The sequence below is a fragment of the Sinocyclocheilus rhinocerous genome, unplaced genomic scaffold, assembly GCF_001515625.1.
Source record: "Sinocyclocheilus rhinocerous isolate Xijiao unplaced genomic scaffold, SAMN03320098_v1.1 scaffold193, whole genome shotgun sequence".
Classification (NCBI taxonomy): Eukaryota; Metazoa; Chordata; class Actinopteri; order Cypriniformes; family Cyprinidae; genus Sinocyclocheilus; species Sinocyclocheilus rhinocerous.
In genome coordinates, this window is record NW_015627585.1 from 387,664 (window position 1) to 409,921 (window position 22,258).

Sequence of the window (22,258 nt, forward strand, 5' to 3'; positions counted from 1 at the left end):
TCCTGTCCCTGCAGCTGAAAAACACCCCCACAGCATGATGCTGCCACCACCATGCTTCACTGTTGGGACTGTATTGGACAGGTGCCTGGTTTTCTCCACACATACCGCTTAGAATTAAGGCCAAAAAGTTCTATCTTGGTCTCATCAGACCAGAGAATCTTATTTCTCACCATCTTGGAGTCCTTCAGGTGTTTTTTTAGCAAACTCCATGCGGGCTTTCATGTGTCTTGAACTGAGGAGAGGCTTCCGTCGGGCCACTCTGCCATAAAGCCCCGACTGGTGGAGGGCTGCAGTGATGGTTGACTTTCTACAACTTTCTCCCATCTCCCGACTGCATCTCTGGAGCTCAGCCACAGTGATCTTTGGGTTCTTCTTTACCTCTCTCACCAAGGCTCTTCTCCCCCGATAGCTCAGTTTGGCCAGACGGCCAGCTCTAGGAAGGGTTCTGGCCGTCCCAAACGTCTTCCATTTAAGGATTATGGAGGCCACCGTGCTCTTAGGAACCTTAAGTGCAGCAGAAATTTTTTTGTAACCTTGACCAGATCTGTGCCTTGCCACAATTCTGTCTCTGAGCTCTTCAGGCAATTCCTTTGACCTCATGATTCTCATTTGCTCTGACATGCACTGTGAGCTGTAAGGTCTTATATAGACAGGTGTGTGGCTTTCCTAATCAAGTCCAATCAGTATAATCAAACACAGCTGGACTCAAATGAAGGTGTAGAACCATCTCAAGGATGATCAGAACAAATGGACAGCACCTGAGTTAAATATATGAGTGTCACAGCAAAGGGTCTGAATACTTAAGACCATGTGATATTTCAGTTTTTCTTTTTTAATAAATCTGCAAAAATGTCAACAATTCTGTGTTTTTCTGTCAATATGGGGTGCTATGTGTACATTAATGAGGAAAAAAAATTAACTTAAATGATTTTAACAAATGGCTGCAATAATAACAAAGAGTGAAAAATTTAAGGGGGTCTGAATACTTTCCGTACCCACTGTATATATATATATATATATATTTCTATTTCTATTTCTATTTCTATCCATTTTCTTTTTCTTTTAGTAAATTAAATAAAATAATAAAGTATTGTTCCAAAGTTTAGGGTCAGTAAGATTTTTTTTTTATTAAAGAAATTAATACTTTTATCCAGCAAGATTCACATTAAAAAGTAATAAAAAATTACTGTAAATACACTTATGATGTTACAAAAAGAACCCTGTATCTCCTATTACATAAAAAGTATAATGTTTTTTATTCATTAATAATAAGAAATGTTTCTTGAGTGCCAAATCATTTTTCACATCATATTTCACAATATTACTGTTTTACTCTATTTTTGATCAAATAAATGCAGCTATGGAGACTTCTTTAAAAATAAAATGGAAATAATTTACCAACCCAAACATTTGAACCGTAGTGTAAACTTCACAAAATTTCAGTATATATACAGTAGTAAAACAAACCTATATGAAAACCGTAAGATGTATTCACTGAAATCAAGTTAGATATTATTATATGATTAGATATTTTTAGTGGAAAACAAGACCAAGTAAACCCTTCAGGATAGCGTGACGTTCCGCTTTGCATATGGGTCCTGCAATAATAAACGTCTGACTGTCTGTTTCACATGCCAGTAACATACTGGCTGCAGATGACTCTCACCTGGATCTCATTCATGTTCATAATGGTCCGTGAGGGGCGTTGTGTTCCCAGACGATACTGCAGACCCTCGTCCAGAGTCATACCCCAGAACTGACTGTAGTTTGTGGCCCTCCAACTGGACAGGTAAAAAGATAAAGAGACTAAGCAGGAGAGGGGAATAGATTTGTGCACTAGTTTATATATATTGAATACGGTAATGGCAGACTATATGGGATTCCTGATGCTTACCCATAACCTCTCCTGTTGATTTCCTGGATCATGTCATCCTCTATCAGACAGGCATGTTGCTCACATTCCCAGCGTCCATTTTGACCACATGTACTGTGGGAGACGAATATAAACTGTTAGTGAACACATCCGGAAAATTTAACAGTCCATACAAATAAAGTCCAAAATAAGGCCTGAACAAATACATGAAAAAAATAGTCAGTGAAAGGAAGTGATCTTCACAAATATTGCTTGTCAACCTCAGAATAAAAAAATAAATATTATATAATTTTCTGGTCATTTGATATGAGGTCTGCTGTTTTTAATATCCAAATAATAATCTTTAAAACTGTTCAAAACTCTGATGTGTGCACTTAATGCAAAAGATTATGGCAAAACACAAGCGTTTTACTATGAGTTTATCTGTTAACTACAGTCGAGTAGGTAAAGGTTACCATTTTAAGTGTGGAATATAAACATTTTTGTGTTTAAAATGATTTAAAACATTTAATCATGGTTAATTTTATGTTAGGACCGTATTTAAACCCCTCATTGTCCTTTCATTAACAGTTCCGTTTCTGAGGACTAAAGTAAATTGTAGATTAACTTTTAAAATAATAAACAACATAATGTGTTTATATAACTGTTTTAAAACAGACAGAGAAAATGTAGACAGACATCAGACCAAACCATAGAGTGAAACAATGAGGCAGTTCAGACATATTCTACATGTGAGACACAAAACGAGCAAGAGAGAGAAAGAGAGAGAGAGAGGGGTCTGTGAGCCTTTTAAGGCTGCAGCTCTTGAAGAAATATCAATTTTTAGTCAGCCTGTGCTATGGGAGGAGGTTCAGAAGGCCTGATGTTTGAGAGGAACGTGGATTAAAAGAGGAAGAGCAGAGGTGCACTGCTGCAGAGACATTACTAGAGAGCAGCGGGATGAGTTACAAAGAGGAGAATAGAATTCAACTTCAGCATGTTACCTGTCCAGCCCGTTTGTACTTCACACATGAATGATGCCTCAAATCGTGTGTGGCAAGGAGAGGTTTGCTATTATTTTGCGTGCTGTTGTTTTTTATTTGGGCCAGTATGCAACAACCTGGCAACCTCTGCACCTAAGCAACACTAGAACCAGAGCTCCTTCGTAACCACATAACAACACCCTGGCAACCATCCAGAACACCCTAGCAACGTAGCTATGGGTTTTGCACTCACATTTTTCTCTGTAAAAATCTAGTTGCACATAGCAGATCTTGTGACCTCTTCTTTCTGTCAGGTGACACAAATTCAAAGTCCTAGTGCTCAATCTTCACACAGTAGTTCAGATTGAGACATTAATTCACATACCAGTGCATGCTTGCTGGTTGAAAGTTACAAAAGGTCTTCAGAGTGCAAAGGTGTCAAGTGACCTGTTGTCAGCAGGAAGCTGAGTTTCTCATTCTGTCACGCTTCACTGTAATGCTCAAATCAGCATCCTGATACAAGCCTTAGACATGCCCTCTGTTACAGAGCAGACATATTTATGTGATTTCTCTGTGTGTACATTTCATAGTAATCTCTAAAAGATGACAGCAGGTTGAATGCATGGGCTCTGGCGGGGATTCATATAGCGCCTCTGATAGGGCCTATAGAAATGCAATGGCAAAAAGAGATTTAGATTGATTTACATCAACAACAGACTGAGTCACACATACAAACAAAAACACATCTGCAGGCAAATCACACAACATGAGAATCTTTGGGTACGAACATGAAAAAATCATCACAGCTAACATGAAAAAATCTTCTGGAAGCCAACAAAAACGGAAGCCAACAAAAACGGAAAATAAAATCTCAGAATCATGATTTTATTTCTTGCAATTGTAAGAAATTATTTCATTATTGCAACTTTGTCACAATATGCCTTCAAATTTCATTTCATGTCATTCCATTTAATATTGCATAAATGGATAGTTGAGTGTTTTAAATTTTAAGCAAATTAAAATGTTTAATGCAAATTTAAATGTAAAGTTTGTTACGTGACTTTAATTAGTGAAAGATTCCCACACATCTCTCCAGTTTCTCACAATTTTCACAGCAAATCTCAGCTGGAGGTAACGCAGCGCTCAATCAGCTAAAGTGCAAATAATTGCCTCTTCATGCAAAACAAAAATACAGCAATCCATCACCAATAAACAAAAGGGTCATTTCTTAGCCAAAGCAGTTAGTTTACTAATTTATATTCTATATACCACTGTATATTGAATTTCAGCATACAAAATTATGTATTCTCACATATTGGTCATTAACTAAGGAGGTTTATGTGTCAACTGACTTCTCAAACAGTGAAAGGCAATGTGCTTCGGCCATGGCCGGTGCGATGGATTAGATTCTATGAGGAGAGCTAATCCTATATTAGCGAGGGGGTTTATGTAAAAGGAGAGACACGTGGTAAATATTATGGATGTATATGTGCTGTACATTATCCTGAGGTGTGTTTGTACTGTTCACACTGTCGGGATCACAAGGGCGCTGAAGGTGAAGCATATGTATGGGAAGTCAGGAATGTGTGTAATCTTTTCAGGACCTGAGGGGTCCCACTGTCCTGCCCACTGAAGCAGCCCAGTCAAGACTCTCTCTCGGTCTGTGGATAAATCCTGCCAACATATGTGTTGATGTAGCCAAACCATGGCCTTGGATTGAGAGATCCACAGTGCCCTTGACAAGGCTGTTGTCAGTGCTATGAAAATACTGTTTGGAGAAAGAAAGAAAGAAAGAAAGAAAGGAGGATTTGTATACAGCTCTGACTAGATTTCAAACTCACCATAAATTACAGTTCTCTTTGTATGTTGCTCCTGAGTGAAACCTGTGGCCGTTCCTTTCACAAGAACCTGAAATCAACAAACAACAACAATTATGAATCAATCTGCAGTAGATTTAAAGAAGAACCACACGCACATACTAAACACTTGGATTAAAAGTTTGTGTGATGTAGTCTGTAGTGCCCACAGTGGAATGTTTTCTTGGCTTTCCATTGCTTTTCCAGAGACTCTGCTGTCGCCATGCCTTGACGAGCTTAATTAGAGATTGCCTGGCTGGAAATGGGCAGGCCATCTTTCCTCTCCTCCTAATATACTAAGTACAAACTACAGTGAGAATAAACTAAAGAGGAGTGGATGCATATGTAGGATGGCAGCGTTAGACTATAACAGACACACACATAAAATCTCATCATTACCTTAATCATGTATATAAAAATATTTCATTTCTGCACCATTAGTGGCACCAAATAGAATTACATAACAACACTGACTCACCCGAATGTTGGAAAATGGGAGGAGAGGAATGTTTGAAACTTATTTGGAAACAGGGTCACTGTTTGGCTGGTTAGTATGATTCAGTTGGCTACTGCTGGTAGATGTTGTAACTACACCATCTGGGCCCAAAATGCATCTTTCTCCATTAATGATAAATTAAAAGATATTCTTAATCTTTCATATGTGGCCACAATTAAACTAAAACAAGTGAACAAATTATTAAAACACTGCCATCATTTAATAAATCGTGAGAACAAATTCTTAATTTTTGGTCACAATATCTTTTATTTCTCTCCACACATCATGTGTGGGTCTGGCTTTTTTATTTTAATTTTTTTGCAAGTCACATACAAAGCCCAGTTTTTTGGAGGGCTCTCAAAAGTGTGATATGTGATATTTTCTCCTGTTTGCTGCCTTTCACGTTCAGGAAAAGTTTGGGAAAGACACTGTGGATGAATTTGCGACTGTGTGTAGCATAATACATTTTCAGAATTAATTTAGCAATTTTTGGTGTTGCCATTTGCACACTTCACTGTTAAGTACTCAAATTTTACTTGTGTTTGTTTATTTTTTATTAAACTAAATTACGTTGTTTATAGGAAAGTTTCAAGTTTAAACATCAAAAAGTTATGCTTTAGCTGCAATTGCTCAAAAATCTGAAATAATAGGAAGCATAAACTATCAGATGTTATTTTTACTGTATATGAAAGCGGCTTTCCAGAGGAAACATTTACTGAGATTTAGCAACACTCTGTGTCTGAGTAATGCTGAGCTGTGATCCGTGAAGTCATACCTGCCCCATAGACATGAGTGTCCCTCCTTTAGCAAACACACATTGCACACATACCTGTTGTGATCACTCCCTGCCCGTAGTCACCCTTTCCACCCCCTTCCCTCCTCGTACATTACAGGCATACTTTCTGCTGACCTCCATTCATTGCTCCCTGCCTTCCGCTCCACTGTTCTGCACTTTTCATGAGAATGCCACTGTTCTCTGCCCATTATTAGGTCCACGATTGAACATTTTACACCTCAGTGGCACTACACAACCACAGTGAAGTCCATGAAGCAAGAATGGCAGGAAAATATTAACAGGAAAGAATGTGGACTTGGTTTTCCATTATGTTTCTAGAAAAACACTAGCCTTTTCTTAACGGCGTAGACTTCAAACATTGGCTGTGAGCCAAAATTGTTAGCTAAGCATACCAATGTTTTTGGCTTTCTATCTTGATCAAAAATGATTAAGCCCAAACTACAGATCTTTTCTATAGGAGAACCTGGTTATACTGTATGTTTCTTGTCATGGAGGAGGCTAAAACAGGACTGAACCTTAAAGAGATTCTGCCATCTGGGGGTCCAAATTGACAAAAAAAAATTTAAATCATAAAAGTAGTCCATATGAATCATGCACCATATCTGAAGTCATAGAATAGCTTTGTATTAAGGAACATACTGAAAATTAAGTTGTTGCTGCATAGAAATATTGATATTGGCCCTAGATATGCTCATGAGAGGAGTAGCAATGTCTGAAAAAACAAATCCTTTTTAAGGTCAAATCTTTTCAAAAAATTAATTCATCTAGTTCACAAAGTGGACTGAATGTTTTGCTCACAAATTATATTGATCTGGTTCTCAAGTTCCCCTATTTCACCCATATTTGCAATGCCAGCAGCTACTTCGGGCAAGCAAGACCAACTCCTATCTGTTTAAGTTGGGAAATACTTAAATCTCTAAATCTGCTGGCCAAACTAAAAACAAAAACAAAAAACAAAAAAACAAAACCAAATTTCAAATCAGCATTAACGTCTAACATAAACTGTCTCATAAATGCTGTTTCTTACACTCAAATAGCTTTAAAAAAGCATATATTTCATGTAAATTATCAGTGAATAATGATTAGATTATCAGTAAATAATGACTTAAACTTTGGTCTGTTAATCACATGAAACTGTTGTTTGGATTTAGAAGACTTATAATATAGTGCCCTAGTCATATGCATCATTTTATGTTAAATTTATGGTGCTTTTGTGGATCGCTTTTGAAGTTTGAAAGTCTTAGTCCCTATTCATTGTGCAGGCAATTACATGGAAAAGAGTGACCAGCACTCTTAGACTCAGCAGTCTTCATAATTTCTCCAGAATTTACTTTGTCATTCAACTCACTGGGAGGGTATGGGGGAGTTGTTCCCAGGCAGTGGCTCCAGAAGTCAGGACAACAGTCGGACACGGTGCGGTTGCAGAACAGGTCGCAGTAACAGATGGTGTCCAGGTATGGCACAGTGCACTGGTCATTTCGCCCGGGGCAGCAGCCTCCTCTCCTCTGACAGTAGGAGCCAAAGGGGTCCCGGATCCCTCTGAGGTGCAGCGGGCTGGCCAGTTCTCTCTTAGTGCGGGACTGAGTCCTCGCCGACATTCCCCCTTCTGCCAGCAGGAGGAGCACTGTGATGGCGGACAGTATCATGAGCTTCAACATTGCTTATCTGTCATAAAGAAATCAATATAGCAAAACATCAGCCATTAGGGTCAACTTTCAAATCAGAATTGAATCTAATGCACCAATACAAAATTATGCTCCATCATACTAAAAAAAACCAACAACAATAAATATGATTACAGCTGAAATAACATTTTAGCATTTGATCGAAAACAGAAACGACAGAAATGGGAAACAGAACTTGGAGTGTTAGGCAGAGCAATGCAATTCCTAATGCCGATGGTTTGTTCTGCACTTTCCTGAAGCAGACTGAACTCGAGGCTATGAGCCAACAATCTGCAATATAAACATCACTGATAAACAGACCGTTCTACTTGTTCTTATTTTAATAATGCACTCATCCTGCAAACACAATAAGATCACAGCAGTAGAAGAGCACAGACAGAAGAGGTTAGAATCATCTGAGAAGAAACTGTTGGCAAACTCTTCACTTTGGTCCATGATTGAAACTTGTATTGTCTGTGTGCTTGGGTTACTGTGGGATGGTCCATACATTGAGGTGTGTCTAATAGAAAATAGAAAAGGTGGGGTCATGTGACTCAGGCCTCAAGTTAATCTAGACGTTCATCAGTCTTTATTTACTTGCTAAACTGTCCAGGAAAGATTCACAGCAGTGACTACTTCTATGTAAATATTGTCTTACACTAGGCTCTTACTTTTCAGAGAAAGCACAAAGGTCAAAATGAATGGTCATTGTCTATATTTGATCTCTCTTGAGACATTTTGTCATATTTATAATATTTGAGATAAAAGTAAACAGATATTCGCTGTACAGTTATCATGTCAACATACTTGGCACCATCATGGATCACATACTGAGCAATACAGAAAAAAATGTCTGTGGAAACTTAAACCCATAAATTAACCAAATATTACATAATCTACTTGGAGTGTTTACATTTAAACAGAATTCAAGAAATGTGCTTCATATGATTCAACATGTTCCAAAGCTGTATGTAATTGCTTAATTATTGTGCAAGGATAATTCATGTTTTGCATTCATTCTGCTAATCCGTTTAGTTTAGTTACCTGGTCCTCTTGAAATTATTTTGGAGAAATTAAACTATAAAACCCAATGGTAAATACTATAACTTTTTATTTTTGTTTACTTAAAAATTGTGTTTGTATTAAAATGTAAAGATAAGATAAAGAATGTTTGGTTTAAATAGGAAAATGGACCTGTTTATCTTCATAGGCCAAGAATAGCTGACATGGTGGAAATAATGTCAGTATCAAACTAATGGAGCCAAAACTTATAATTGTTACGGAAACAGCTACTTCCTGCAGTCAAAGCTAAGGCAGGCGCACAAACAGGGTAAGGATGTCTTATTAAGGCTGTCCATCTTTGATAACAAAATAGCCCATTTTCATGTAGATTTACACACAAAATGGGCCTCACAAGCATTATATACAGTGTGTCAAATATAAATAAGTATTTTTAGATTATATATGTATATATAGAATATATATTGCTGAAAAGTTTGGAATAATTCAGATATTTTAATGTTTTTGAAAGAAGTCTCTTATGCTCATCAAGGCTGCATTTGATCAAAAATACAGTAAAAGCAAAAATATTGAGAAATATTCATATTCATATTATATTAATATTAATATTCTTTTCTATTTAAATATATTTCAAAATTGCAATTATTTCTTTGGTGGCAAAGTTGAATTTTCAGCAGACTTTACTCCAGTCATCAAGTCAAGTCAAGTCACCTTTATTTGTATAGCGCTTTATACAATACTGATTGTGTCAAAGCAGCTTTACAGTGTCAAACAGGAAAATAGTTTGTCAATAATGCAAATGATCATCAGTGTCACATAATCCTACAGAAATTATTCTAATATACTGATTTGCTGCTCAATTAGTAATCATGGTTCTTATTATTAAACAAGTTTTTTTCTGGTAAATATCTTTGTGGAAACCATTAAACTTTTTTTCAGGATTATTTGATAAATAAAAAAATCCAAAATAACAGCATTTATTTCGAATAGAAATAGCATTATTAATGTATTTACTATGATTTTTGATCAACTTAATGCATCCTTGTTGAATAAATAAATTTAATTTCTTTTTAAAAAATCATCATAAAAAATAAATAAAAAATTAATTAATGCATTAATTACAAATAGTACCATGGTATGTTTCTGTACTTGTTTTTATACTTTTTGTAAATGTAATACCATGTTTTTTGGCAGAATTGGCAAAATTACATGGCCAAAAACACAGTAATACCAAGGAACCTTTGCGTACTTGTTTGTAAGGGATGTAAATACTATGAAATTTAAGTACAGAAATAATTTGATTCTATTGTACATTTCAACGTACTATGGTATTATTTCGCTGCCATCACTCCACCACGGTATTTTTAAAAAGCTAATAAATTAGAACACAAAATGTATAGTAGATTATTTGACGTTTCTAATTTATATATTCCAAAAAGACTCTAATGCATAGTTTTCCTTTATATTGCATACAATTGTCTAATGGATATAATTCATAAAGGCGTGTATTTATCTTTTTTAAGCATGAAATAATCATTTTCATGTTATGAAACATACAGTAAATTTGAAATATATGCTACAACACGTTCAAATCTATTATTGGCAAAGGCGGCAGATCTATAATATCTTGTAATATCCATTGTAACACTTGTAATATCCATCAATACTGATTGTGTCAAAGCAGCTTTACAGTGTCAAACAGGAAAATAGTTTGTCAATAATGCAAATGATCATCAGTGTCACATAATCCTACAGAAATTATTCTAATATACTGATTTGCTGCTCAATTAGTAATCATGGTTCTTATTATTAAACAAGTTTTTTTCTGGTAAATATCTTTGTGGAAACCATTAAACTTTTTTTCAGGATTATTATTTTTTTTAAATATAAATATATATATATATATATATATATATATATATATATATTTGTTTTTTTTTTATATAATATATGTTTCATGGATGCTTTTTCTAGCACAAACACAAGTACATAACGACAACAGCTTGAATCTGCTGCTATGAGTCTCAAACCTGTTTTTCGCTTGCAAATGACAAGTTTCGCGCATTTATTTGTTGTTTTTTGAAATAACATATGGCTTTAAAGTTATATAGCCTTTTAAAAATAGCCTTTTAAAGGTCATTGTTTGGGGCGGCCTTCCTCCTCTTTCTCCTCATTTAATTGATTAAATTACTGCTCCTCACTTTCACTGATCCTCCTCCCTGAGAACAATGTCTTGAGATCACACATAATGGTGCTCAAGCTGTCTGTTGTGGTCTCGGGTTAAAAAGAAAACAGACTTGACAAAGACGAGGGGCCGGCGAGCAAATTACAGAAATGGCATCATTAATTACCCAATCAGCCCACCAGGCACAATGTCCCCCATACAGACAAAAGAACAGCACCGGAAACAAAGTCCATTGCTGTGCAGTTTTCTGCATGACTGTGCCTTTAGTTGACCAGAGCTCAGCCTCACGCACACTGAAACATATGGCAGCAGTGTCAAAGAGGCATTTCAAAGACACTCTCACTGAGTGAAAGAAATGCTTGTTTGACCCTGTTGTCATGGCGATCACTCGGGTAAACATCAGTAATGATGTCGCTACAGTAATGTGGATATTTTGGCGTTTGAGGGCTGCCTGATGCTCGCCTGTTTGCTCTCGACGGGACTGTAGCATGTAGAGACGTGTTGACTTTTACATCACAAACAGCCTGTATGACACCTGATGTGACAGTAAAACTGCTCCTACTGCACACGTCGCTGAATTAGAGTCTGCTGTCTGACAAATGAATGATACAGCACTCTCTTTCATCAAGACTTACATCAGCACTTTTGATCACACAAAACTCAACCAACGAGCTGATAAAAGAAAGTACAGCATTATGGTCATATCTATAATCTTAGATACATGTACAGGTGGTTCAACACAACATACTGACGCAAACACCACAATCATAACAGGCTAAAAATACAAGACGACAATTAAAGCCATCTCCTCTCAGTTTTGTCTGCAAGATATTAATTTATAACATACAACTTTAACTTCACTAAGGTTTATTTTAACCAGTCTTTGAAAAAACATTTAAGGCTGATATTTAACGCCTTTGTGACACTTAGAATGACACTTGATGGACTTTGAGAGCAGGTCAGCTTCCATATACAGTATCAAATAACAGACAGATAGCAGACTAAGGAGACTTTCTAGCAGATTCCATGCATATCAGTTATGACACAGGTTCTTGAGCTGTCAAAGGAGTATAGCGCTTCAACCATAGCTTGAATCAGACCCCACCTATTTCTGATTTACATGTTTGGTAATACTGAAGGTGCAGACACCTGAGTTTCACCCATGCACTCTGATGACCTGAAAGATATTTGATATCATACATAATCTTCCCGCAGTTATTTACATGACTGTTTAACTCTTCATGTAGTTTACATAGTTGTATAAGACACACTTGCCGTTTAAATGCATCCACTAACCCTGTATTATCATATATTTCATATTCATATCATATTATATGTAATTTATCTGAATGTGGTATTATTCAGAATTGAAGAGTTATATAATAGATTTAATGAAGTAAACTTTTCAGACAAATAACTATAAATTTCATCATATTACTAAACAAAAAAAAACTAAATGTAAAGCAGCAATCTCCAATTAATGTTTGATTTCAACCAAATTATGCATTAAAAAATACAACATTAAATTAAATCCAACCTAACCTAAAGTTCAGCTAATTAAGTGTTTGGCTTTGTACACTAATAATGATTATTTTTATGGCTTTGTAATGTGAGTGTAATGATGAAGCATATAAATACATTAATATGGTACTAAACACAAAAAAAGACTAAAGAATAAAATGGTATTGATAGGCCAGACTTTAAATGCAACACTTAAATGGCTTGGAAAAAGGTTGAAGACTGATGTAGAATATTCTAGATTCAATAACAGTTGAAGTAAAATGAGAAATACTGCTTTTAATTTCATAACTTAAACTACTTTTACTTCATGAAACGACATCCTTGGTACAGAGGACAATGATTATTGTATAGAGCTGTGCTGCCTGTCTGCTGCTCTTAATTACGCACCTGTTTGACACACTTGCATTAGAATAGGGAGGGAGGAGGTTACACAGAAAGCACAGGATTTAAATAGCTGGAACAAAAAAAAATCCCCCACCTTGTTTAGTGAAATCAAATCCTTCCTCTGGTTATATCCAGTGATCAAAATGTGAGCTGGTCTGTTTCAGCTACAGGTCAAAGAACTGAACACAGTCGCACACTCACCGTCTTCAGCCTCCTGTCTGGCCCCTAGTCACACTCTGATTTTCCCTCTCTATATAGAGCCAGGACAAGCCCTCCGACCCACCCCTCCTGCTTTTGCCCTCCCTCTTTTTACTTTCTGTACCTCTCTCCCTCCCACACATCCAGACACAACACTTACACACACACACAGACATGGGAGCTACTTTAGGTTAAACCCCTTTCCTTGAGGGTTTTGAATGCTTGTATCAGGTTTGGGGCACTTTATCTTTCCATGCCACACTTTTCCGGTTGGTTAAATCATTATGGATCATTATGTTATCTGTCTCACACCACTGTACTTCTCTTTCTTGTTTTTCAATGAACACAAAGGTCATTTCAGAGGTAGGTTCTTCCCTCACCACCTGCTGGCCAGCCAGAAAACTACATTTACAATTCACATTACATCACATCAACTGATGATGTCTCCGGCAACTGATCTTCATTACGCAATTTGACACATTTCTGCGCATGTTGCAATTCACTTTACAACACGAGCTGGCATGCCCTTTACAAGCTTTGAAAAGAGGATACTTTATAGTCAGGCGCGGATTAACGCACAGGCTTGCCTAGGCTGCAGCCTAGGGGCCCCACGTATGCAGGGGCCTCGGATTGGCCGGACTATTTTTTATTATTTTAAATTTTCTTCAGCTCGAACAAAAAAGACCCTCAATGGCCCATAAGAAACATCAAATGAGTTTTCGTTGCAGAGCGTCTGACAAAATTAATGTCTTGTATTGTAGAAAGCACGTTCAGCATTCGCACGCACATTCAGAAGCGATTGTAATACCCCGCGTTCTCAGAGTGACGCCTTGATGCGCGCAAATTAGGCTACATGACATATCTAGGCTGTTATTCGTATGTATGCTATAATAGGTTGTGTAGTTGTCTATTGCAGTGGTTCTCAAATAGGGGTAACGCCACCCTAGGGGTACTGCAGGGGGTACGTGAGAGAAAGTGGAAACTGCCATTTAGGAATAAATCATGAAAATAGGCTATTGTATTTTTATATGAAATTAGGACTACACAAAGATGCATTAAAAATGAAGTCATAAATTGAAAATGCATTTCAATTTATTAGAGTTATTTATTGAGAACCGGATCCGGCATCAGGAGCAGTGTCTGCGCGCGAAATAATGTAGGTTTATGAGAGGTTGCGATAAAATGGACAGGTGGCTTCTTAAAAGAGGACAAGCTCCTCTGACAGAAGACGAAAAAAAAAAAGCCCAAACCAGAGCCTCAAAAATACTGTCAGTTTCGTGATGAATACATAGGGATGGGATTTACATCTACTTCACAGTTCACCTTACTATTTGCGTGTGGACCATGTATGGCACTAAATCAATTTCTCCAGTAAAGCATGATGATTAAGGGGGAGCCTCACACAAAGAGCAGCCTAGGGGCCCCTGACCACCTTAATCCGCCCCTGTTTATAGTGCCGGTTCCACTTCAGAATCAGTGGTTCTGTCTTCAGATAACTTTTTCCGAGTTGAGTGTTGTCGCAATGTGTTTATCAGAAGAGTCTTCCTAAATTGGACAGGATGCGAATATATGCCACATTCTAAAAAAACGATATTATAATGCATGTGTTAGATAAACTATAACATGAGAATTAGCCTAGTATGGAACATACTTTGTCTTTGTCTTGTTCCAGAGGCCTCAGAGGCTGGGAACTTTTTGACTGTACATAATTAAACTCATACAACGTCATAATTTAGACATAATCTATTGAACTGATATTCAATTCATTGTATAAAAAAAATTTGAATTATAACTAATTTTAATTTAGAAAAGACTGTACTGTGTGATTTTGCACCAACTTTGCACAAAACCAGTCTTAAGTCGCTGGGGTATATTTGTAGCAATAGCCAAAAAAACATTGTATGGGTCAAAATTATCGATTTAATTGACCCTTATGACTAGTTTTGTGGTCCAGGGTCACATTTATTTCCCAAGCTAAATCATAATTTTATCATTTATAATATTTATAAAATATTTTGTAACTTGCTAAATTATATATATCTATATATACTACCAGTCAAAAGTTTTTTAATAATAATAAATGTTTTTTGAGCAGCAAATCAGAATATTAGAATGATTTCTGAAGGATCATGTGACACTGAAGACATGAGTAATGATGCTAAAAAATCAGTTTTGAAATCACAGGAACAAATTACATTTTAAAATATATTCAAATAGAAAGCAGTTATTTTAAATAGTAAAAATATTTCACAATATTACAGCTTTTGCTGTATTTTGGATCAAATAAATGCAGGCTTGGTGAGCAGAAAAGGATTCTTTAAAAGACAATAAAAAATCTTACTGTTTAAAAAATTTTGACTGGTAGTGTAATTTTAGCAACAACTTCAAACCTCCGAATATGAACGGAAAACAGATTTTGAGGTTGACGACCAACATTTTCTAAAGGTGAAGCACTCTTTTTCACTGAACATGGCAGAAAAAAAACTTCTGACCCTACTAATGGAAAGTGCCATACGGTGTTGAGAAAAAAAGCCTCCACACCACAAATTTGCATGCATGCTTCCTCTTGTGACTACTTGCATTGACCTACATTGGTGGTATTGTTTGAATTGTTCATGTGAGTCATGTACAGTAACCTCCTACATATATCAGTAACATTACATTGAAGCAGCTTGAGTGAATGAGTCAGACTGAGAGCCCACCACATATTTACATTTAGCCACAGATGTGAGCAAAGAAGTATGCAACCGCATGGGCTGAGATAACCCTGAGTGTTCCTATTGGCGACCCTATTCTTATTCATTAGCCTTTGCTATGAGTTACTGTACATGCATGTGTGATTCAGAGACTACGCACGATGATTCACATAATGCACATGATAAAGATTTCACAAGGGAGTGTGGATATACAAGACCTGTGAGTCAGAAAGTAGCCGATTCACTATATCAATGTCCGTTTTTCCATCAAGAATGAAAAATCAGTTCCCAAAAACACTGCTGATAGTGCATGCGTCAAAGAAAGTTGGTAAAGGGTCTGACATGTGGCCCATCGTAAAGTCATTCTGGAACAATCTGGCTCTTTCTCCTTGAGCAGAAAAAACCCCACAAAAGACCCTCAGAACAGATGCAATGTGTCAGCATGACAACAGGCTCTCAATACTCCTCTCTAACAACTGCTCTTGTGCATGTTTGTTGGCATGTTTTAGAGTTCAGTAGCCTATCAGAGCCACAAATGAGTCAGAAATGACAGAAGCTCATGGAGCGGTTTTAACTACAAACTAGTCCTAGTCAAAAGGACAAAGTGTCCTGAACCGTTCTCGTGGAAATATCCAAAAGAATTTGGCTTCAGTTCATGTGTCCCCAGGAACACCACACCTATAATTTTGTAGATCGTCATGTTCTAGATTTAAATAGAAAAGAGAAAAAACAAATATGCTCTGTTGTTCTAATTTTAAGTTCAAATACATTTTCAATAAAAATAAAAGCACACCATTTGTATGTTGTTTTCCTTTGAAATGTGTAAACACTAAGGCTCTGGGCTGCTATCAAATCATTTCTCTGTTTGTCATCCCAACCAACACAAAATTGCAACATCGACTCAACCAATGACATGAGTCTAGAGGCAGACTATCCATTTGCCTGACCACTTATGGGAGTGTTTGGGGAAACCTGTATGAAAACAGTCATTAATACCAATTCTGACACAAATATCACAAAGTTCACTTTTAACTATGACAAAATGATCAGAACATGCATTAGCTGAGGTGCTGCAGTCACAGCTATGTTAACAACTTGGACTGCTTCTTTCCCACAATAAAACAGCTATTCTGCACAAAGTGCACACCTATCTCGGAGCGTCCTTTGTTCAGAAAGACATCACATTTGTGGCCTAGTCATGATGTGAAGCATTTATTACTTCAGAGAAAAGACTGAGATAAGAGATTGCGTTTTACTCTCAGTTTCTCTTTACCGAGCTACTATTCTAGGTTTTTAACATTTACAACCTAATAATAATAATCTAATAAAATCCTACTGAATGAATGAATGAATATTTTTTAGTTTGTAGAGGATTTTTGTTTGATCCCATTAGGAATGGTTTAAATTTATGAAAGATGTTCCTTTAACAGTCCTTTTGTAAAGCTTATATACAATGTGAATTTAGGCTTGAACACCTCAATCGAGTATTCCATGATTCAAACATGATTGAGAAATCTTTTTATTGAAGAACTGACAAAGTGCAGACAGTTTTATAGGAATATCTCATTATAATCTGTATGACATATTCACTTAATTTAGCCAATCATTCAGCAGGTCGGTCTGCAGACTCTTTCCATAAGCGTCTGACTTAGTTAAACTTACACAGTTTTCACTTTGATTTTACTTGTATGATTATTTCTACACACTTTTAGCAGGCCTGGACCTGCTCTCATCCCCCTTGTTTTCTTCAGTTTCTTCAGTTTATAGCGGCTCTGCATTCTTAAGTTGTACCTGAACTCATTTTTCAACTTTGTTGATGATTACTCAACATTCAAGCACAACTTAGGCATGTTGCCATTTCTAATGTCGACTGCAATGTGTGGGAGCTCTTGCTTTTTCTACCAAGTTAACATCCTCTATTTCTCGCTCTCATTTAAAGTGATAGTTAAGAATTCTGTCCTTGTTTACTCACCCATTTGACTTTTGTGGAACACAAAACAAATTAAAAAAGCCTAAGCTGGTTTGCTGGTCTTAGTTAGTCTCTCAGTTTTCAGCTGATCAGGTAAGGAGACCAGCTGGCTGCTCATCTAAACTAAATAGCAGCTCAGTTCAGGTTTGGAGACCATCTTAAACCAGCTAGGACCAACTAAGTAGCTTAGGCTGGTTAAAACAGGTTGTTTTCAAAAGAACTAGTGAAAACCAACAAACTTCCTCATAACGTATGCATAAATGTGCTGATATGAGGCCAGAGAGATCACAGCTTTACAGAACTTTGCTTGTGATGTTACATTTATCTCCTCTTTCTGTTCAGTGCCTATAACATTCTCTTACTGCATCTGGACCAAATAATAATTAAAAAATTTGAATGTTCAGTAGGTGGACATAATTGCTTTAAAGTCAAATGAAATCCGGAACGCAGATCTTCCTCAGAGGGCCAAATGTTTCCTTAGGAGAAAAAAGCAGAATCTTATTGACCACAAAAACAAATCCTCCACTTTTTAGCCAAAGCAAGCAAAGCGCAGGGCCCCCCGAAAAAATCCCACATCTCCCTCAATGCTGTTGCATTAACAATCCAGTCATATTAGTAGGTTTGGAGAGTTGGGGTCTCAGGTGGTCAGAGGGACACACGGGGACTGTCCCATATCCTGTTGTCCATCAGTGTGTGATCAATGTCTGTCACCCCAGCCCAAACATCCCCCACCCCAGCACACCACCCTGCCCTCAGCCATATACACTGTTCAGACAGTCTTACTGTGCCTGATGACTAATTCATGCTTTCAGAAGGGCAATCACTAGATAAATGAGACACAATTTCAGAGAAAGTATCCTGGCCTAGAGGTCTTCCTTAATTTATTCTGGGTTTAATACAAGATATGCTCAACTGTAAACTCTAATATGCTGTAATGTTGATTGTTACAAAAATAGTCATTTGTTTTCTTAAAAAAATAATAATTTAAAACTTACAATGTGCTTGCCAATTAAAAAAAAAATAGGGCCACATTAGGGCCACAGAAATGCAAAGTTTATAATTTTACAAAAACACATACATTACGATCTTTGTTTAGAAAAGGTCAGTACATGATTTTTGCACACTATAATCCAACTAAATAGTTGACGGTAGGCGTTGACTTCCATTGTATGGAAAATAACACTATGAAAGTCAATGGTTACTGTCAACTGTTTGGTTACCAACAGAAGAAAGAAACTCATTAAAAAAAATTAAGGTATGTTAAAGATGACAATTTAAATTTTTGGGTGATCCCTTTAATGAATTTTAATGTTTTCTTCCATGATCTAATATTCCATTATGTTTTCATCTGATATTTCATGCTTATGTTTTATTGAAACTTCCAGTCAAGTCATGCTTTTTGTTCATATGGTTTTCCTATACTTTCCAAAAACTGCTTTTGGACACTCAGTGACATGTTTTAGTACCGAGAATACCAAGAGGAATCAAAACAACAAAAACAGAGCACTTTTACAAGGCCAAGAAGAAAACCTGTGGGGGCGGATGGAACAGTCCTCAGTACTTAAATATTAACCCCTCTTGTTATCAGGTTAATGTCATAAGGAATCATTCTATTTATCAACACTGCTGAAATAACAGCAGTTTATAGACACTGAAAAGAAAGAGGAGATAAATGTAACATCACAAATGTAAAGCTATGATCAGCACATTTATGCATATGTTCTTTTGGCCGTTCTGTTGTGTTTGCGTCTGTACACAGCAGGGAATCCTTTGATACTGGTGGATGACAGGAAGTAATGCGAAGACCCTTGTGTTCTGGACTCTGGTGGGTGGCTCATTCAGTTTTTGTCTCAGAGCCAGAACCGTCACACAGAGGGAATTGTCAGTTAGGCCTAGTCATATCTGGAACTACATTCTCCTGTGGAATAAACAGCGTCAATGTTCCCTTTTTACAGTCACTGTGTAGATGGAATGAAAAGTTTCAGAGAGAAACATCCTATTTAGTAGGAACATGTTACAGAATCACACCAACTAAATTAACCTCAGTCAAGTCAAGAAAGGGTTTTTTTCATACCGTTATTTTATTCTGCAAGGATGCAACTGATCAAAAGTCAAGTCAAGTCAAGTCACCTTTATTTATATAGCGCTTTTAACAATACAGATTGTGTCAAAGCAACTGAACAGCATTAATTAGGAAAATAGTGTGTCAATAATGCAAAATGACAATAGTAAACACTAATTTTCCAGTTAAAGACAGTTCATCATTGAATTCAGTGATGTCTTCATTCAGCTCAGTTCAAAGTGAGAGTAAAGACATTTATAACGTTACAAACTGTTTTTATTTCAGGTCTCTCTCCCCCAAACATTTTCAAGTAAATTATTATTTTCAACTATATTTATTTTCAAGTAAATTTTATTTCAGGTAAATGCTGTTCTTTTGAACTTACTATTCATCAAATAATCCTGAGGAAAAAACAAATGTATTACATTTCCCCACAAAAATATTAAGCAGCACAGCTGTTTCCAGCAGTATTACTAATAAGAAATGTTTCTTGAGCAGCTAATCAAAATATGTGAATGATTTCTGAATCATATAACACTGAAGACTGGAGTTATGGCTGCTGAAAATTCAGCTTTGCCATCACAGGAATAAATTACATTTAAAATATATAGAAAACAGTTATTTTAAATTGTAATAATATTTCACAAAATTACTGTTTTTACTGTATTTTTGATCAAATAATAGGAGTCTTGGTTAGAATACGAGACTTCTTTCAAAAACATTAAAAATCTAACTGACCTTTTGATGGGTAGTTTACATAAACAAATTTTATCACATTATATGCAATATAATTTAATAATACGCACTATTAATATTTGGTAACACTTTATTTTAAGGTGTCCTTGTTACACATGTTACATGTACTTACTATTATAATAACAATTAATTATGCATAATTACATGCGAGTAACCCTAAGCCAAACCCAAATCCTAACCCTAACCATATAGTAAGTACATGTAGTTAATTAATATTACTCAGTACTTATAAGTATAATTACACTATAACAAGGACACCTTAAAATAAAGTGTAACCTAATATTTTTACTGCTTTTGTTAAATAATCGTAAACTATATCAATTAAAAAGTGTGTGTTTTTAATAAGGTCTAATTTATAAGCCTAATTTTCAAAACAGAGTTTTATAAGTCTTCAGGCATAATGAACTCAATGACACCATTTACTGTAAAGAGAAGGCATATAGGTTTGTAAAGCAGCACTATGATATAAATAAGAGATGATATACTGCATAAAATGCTTAGGAGAACTCTACACAGTTTGCACAGAAATTTTATTTTCTAACTTATGTGGTTATGTAATTACTCTGAACGGGTTAATGTCAGGAGAAGAGTGAAGTATGACTGTGTTTTAAGCCCACTTTCAGTGTAAAATGTGCTTGAAATAAATGTAATGATTTGAACACCTACAGTAAACAAGATAATGAGTACTGCTGTAAAGTGCAAATAAGTAGGAACACGTAAAAGTGTCTCAAATACTAGACCATCCCAGGAAAAAAATGGGGCGTCTGGTCGGTATAATCTTGACCTACTGCATGACAGCTGCACTCCAGCAGGAAGTCCAAATTTCCGCTGACATGAAGCTATTTAAATCATCAGGCATCAAACCCACCTCAAATACCACTTCTTCCCTTATATGCTGAAAGTGGTAAGGGTACATAAGCAGTACACTCAGGAATGGTTTCTTCTCCACTGATGACAATTACTCTGCAATTCCCATAAACCTTCACTACTGACCTCTGACCCTTTTCCGTGTACTCTTCTGTACTACTGCAACTTAGACATGTTCTTTCTGCTTTATTGCTGCATTTTATATAAATTTACACACCATATACTATATATTTGGGAGTATAGCCTCCACAAATCATACACTAATACTGAAATAATACATTGAAATGAACTTGAATGAAGTCCGCATGACCAGTGTTCGGAATATCAACTACAAGTGCTCACCTTCCACAGCAGCAGACCCCACCAGGACAAGTTTTCACATGACCTTCCCAGTTCAAACCTTCAGAATTCTTCAGATGTGTTGTCACCACGCTCAATGAAAAATAAAGCAACAGGGGAAAACAACAGAGAGGACAGAGTCAAGACAAAGACTCAACAATGTCAGAGTTGTGAGGTGGGAGGCAACAATTTACTTTGATAAAATCCTGGATTCCTCCTGAGAACTTCACCACACAAGAGAGCCTTCGAATAATCCTGAAAAACAACAACACAAAAGCAGATTATAAATGACTTACAAATAATGAACAATCCATTGTACATTAGTTTAATTTGTCCATGTCAGAGCCATGGTCAGATACACAGCCTATAAAATAGAAATATCCATATTATACACTTTATCTAAACATCCTTAAAATATCCTAATTCTATTTCCTGTGAAATAGAATAAAACTGTTTCCAATGGGATAAGTAAAAGATGTATAAGTAAAAGATGTAATTTCTAAAAACAAACATTTTCTTACACAATTTTGCTTATCAAGTGTATTTTTCTAATTTTAAGGCCGCTTAGATGTCTTTACTGGTAAACCAAAAAATTAAATAAATAATAAATAATT

The 22,258-nt window shown here is 36.2% G+C and overlaps 1 protein-coding gene across 5 annotated transcripts in view; it reads right to left on the minus strand.

Moving 5' to 3' along the window:
• The window catches only part of LOC107731519 (tubulointerstitial nephritis antigen-like), a 34,039-nt gene extending 12,328 nt beyond the window's left edge, over positions 1-21,711 (minus strand). The window contains exons 1-6 of one of the 5 annotated variants that reach the window (XM_016542647.1): positions 21,648-21,711; positions 7,843-7,938; positions 7,332-7,648; positions 4,677-4,743; positions 1,895-1,987; positions 1,667-1,781 (exon numbers count right to left, since the gene is read on the minus strand). In XM_016542647.1, coding sequence (XP_016398133.1) covers positions 1,667-1,781; positions 1,895-1,987; positions 4,677-4,743; positions 7,332-7,641 — 585 coding nt within the window. In that variant the 5' untranslated portion in view covers positions 7,642-7,648; positions 7,843-7,938; positions 21,648-21,711. Of the gene's footprint in view, positions 1-1,666; positions 1,782-1,894; positions 1,988-4,676; positions 4,744-4,861; positions 5,009-7,331; positions 7,649-7,842; positions 7,939-12,851; positions 12,978-21,647 lie in introns of those variants that run through there. The other 4 variants (XM_016542635.1, XM_016542640.1, XM_016542656.1 and 1 more) reach the window with 4 other exon arrangements.
• Between the last annotated feature and the right edge of the window lie 547 nt (positions 21,712-22,258).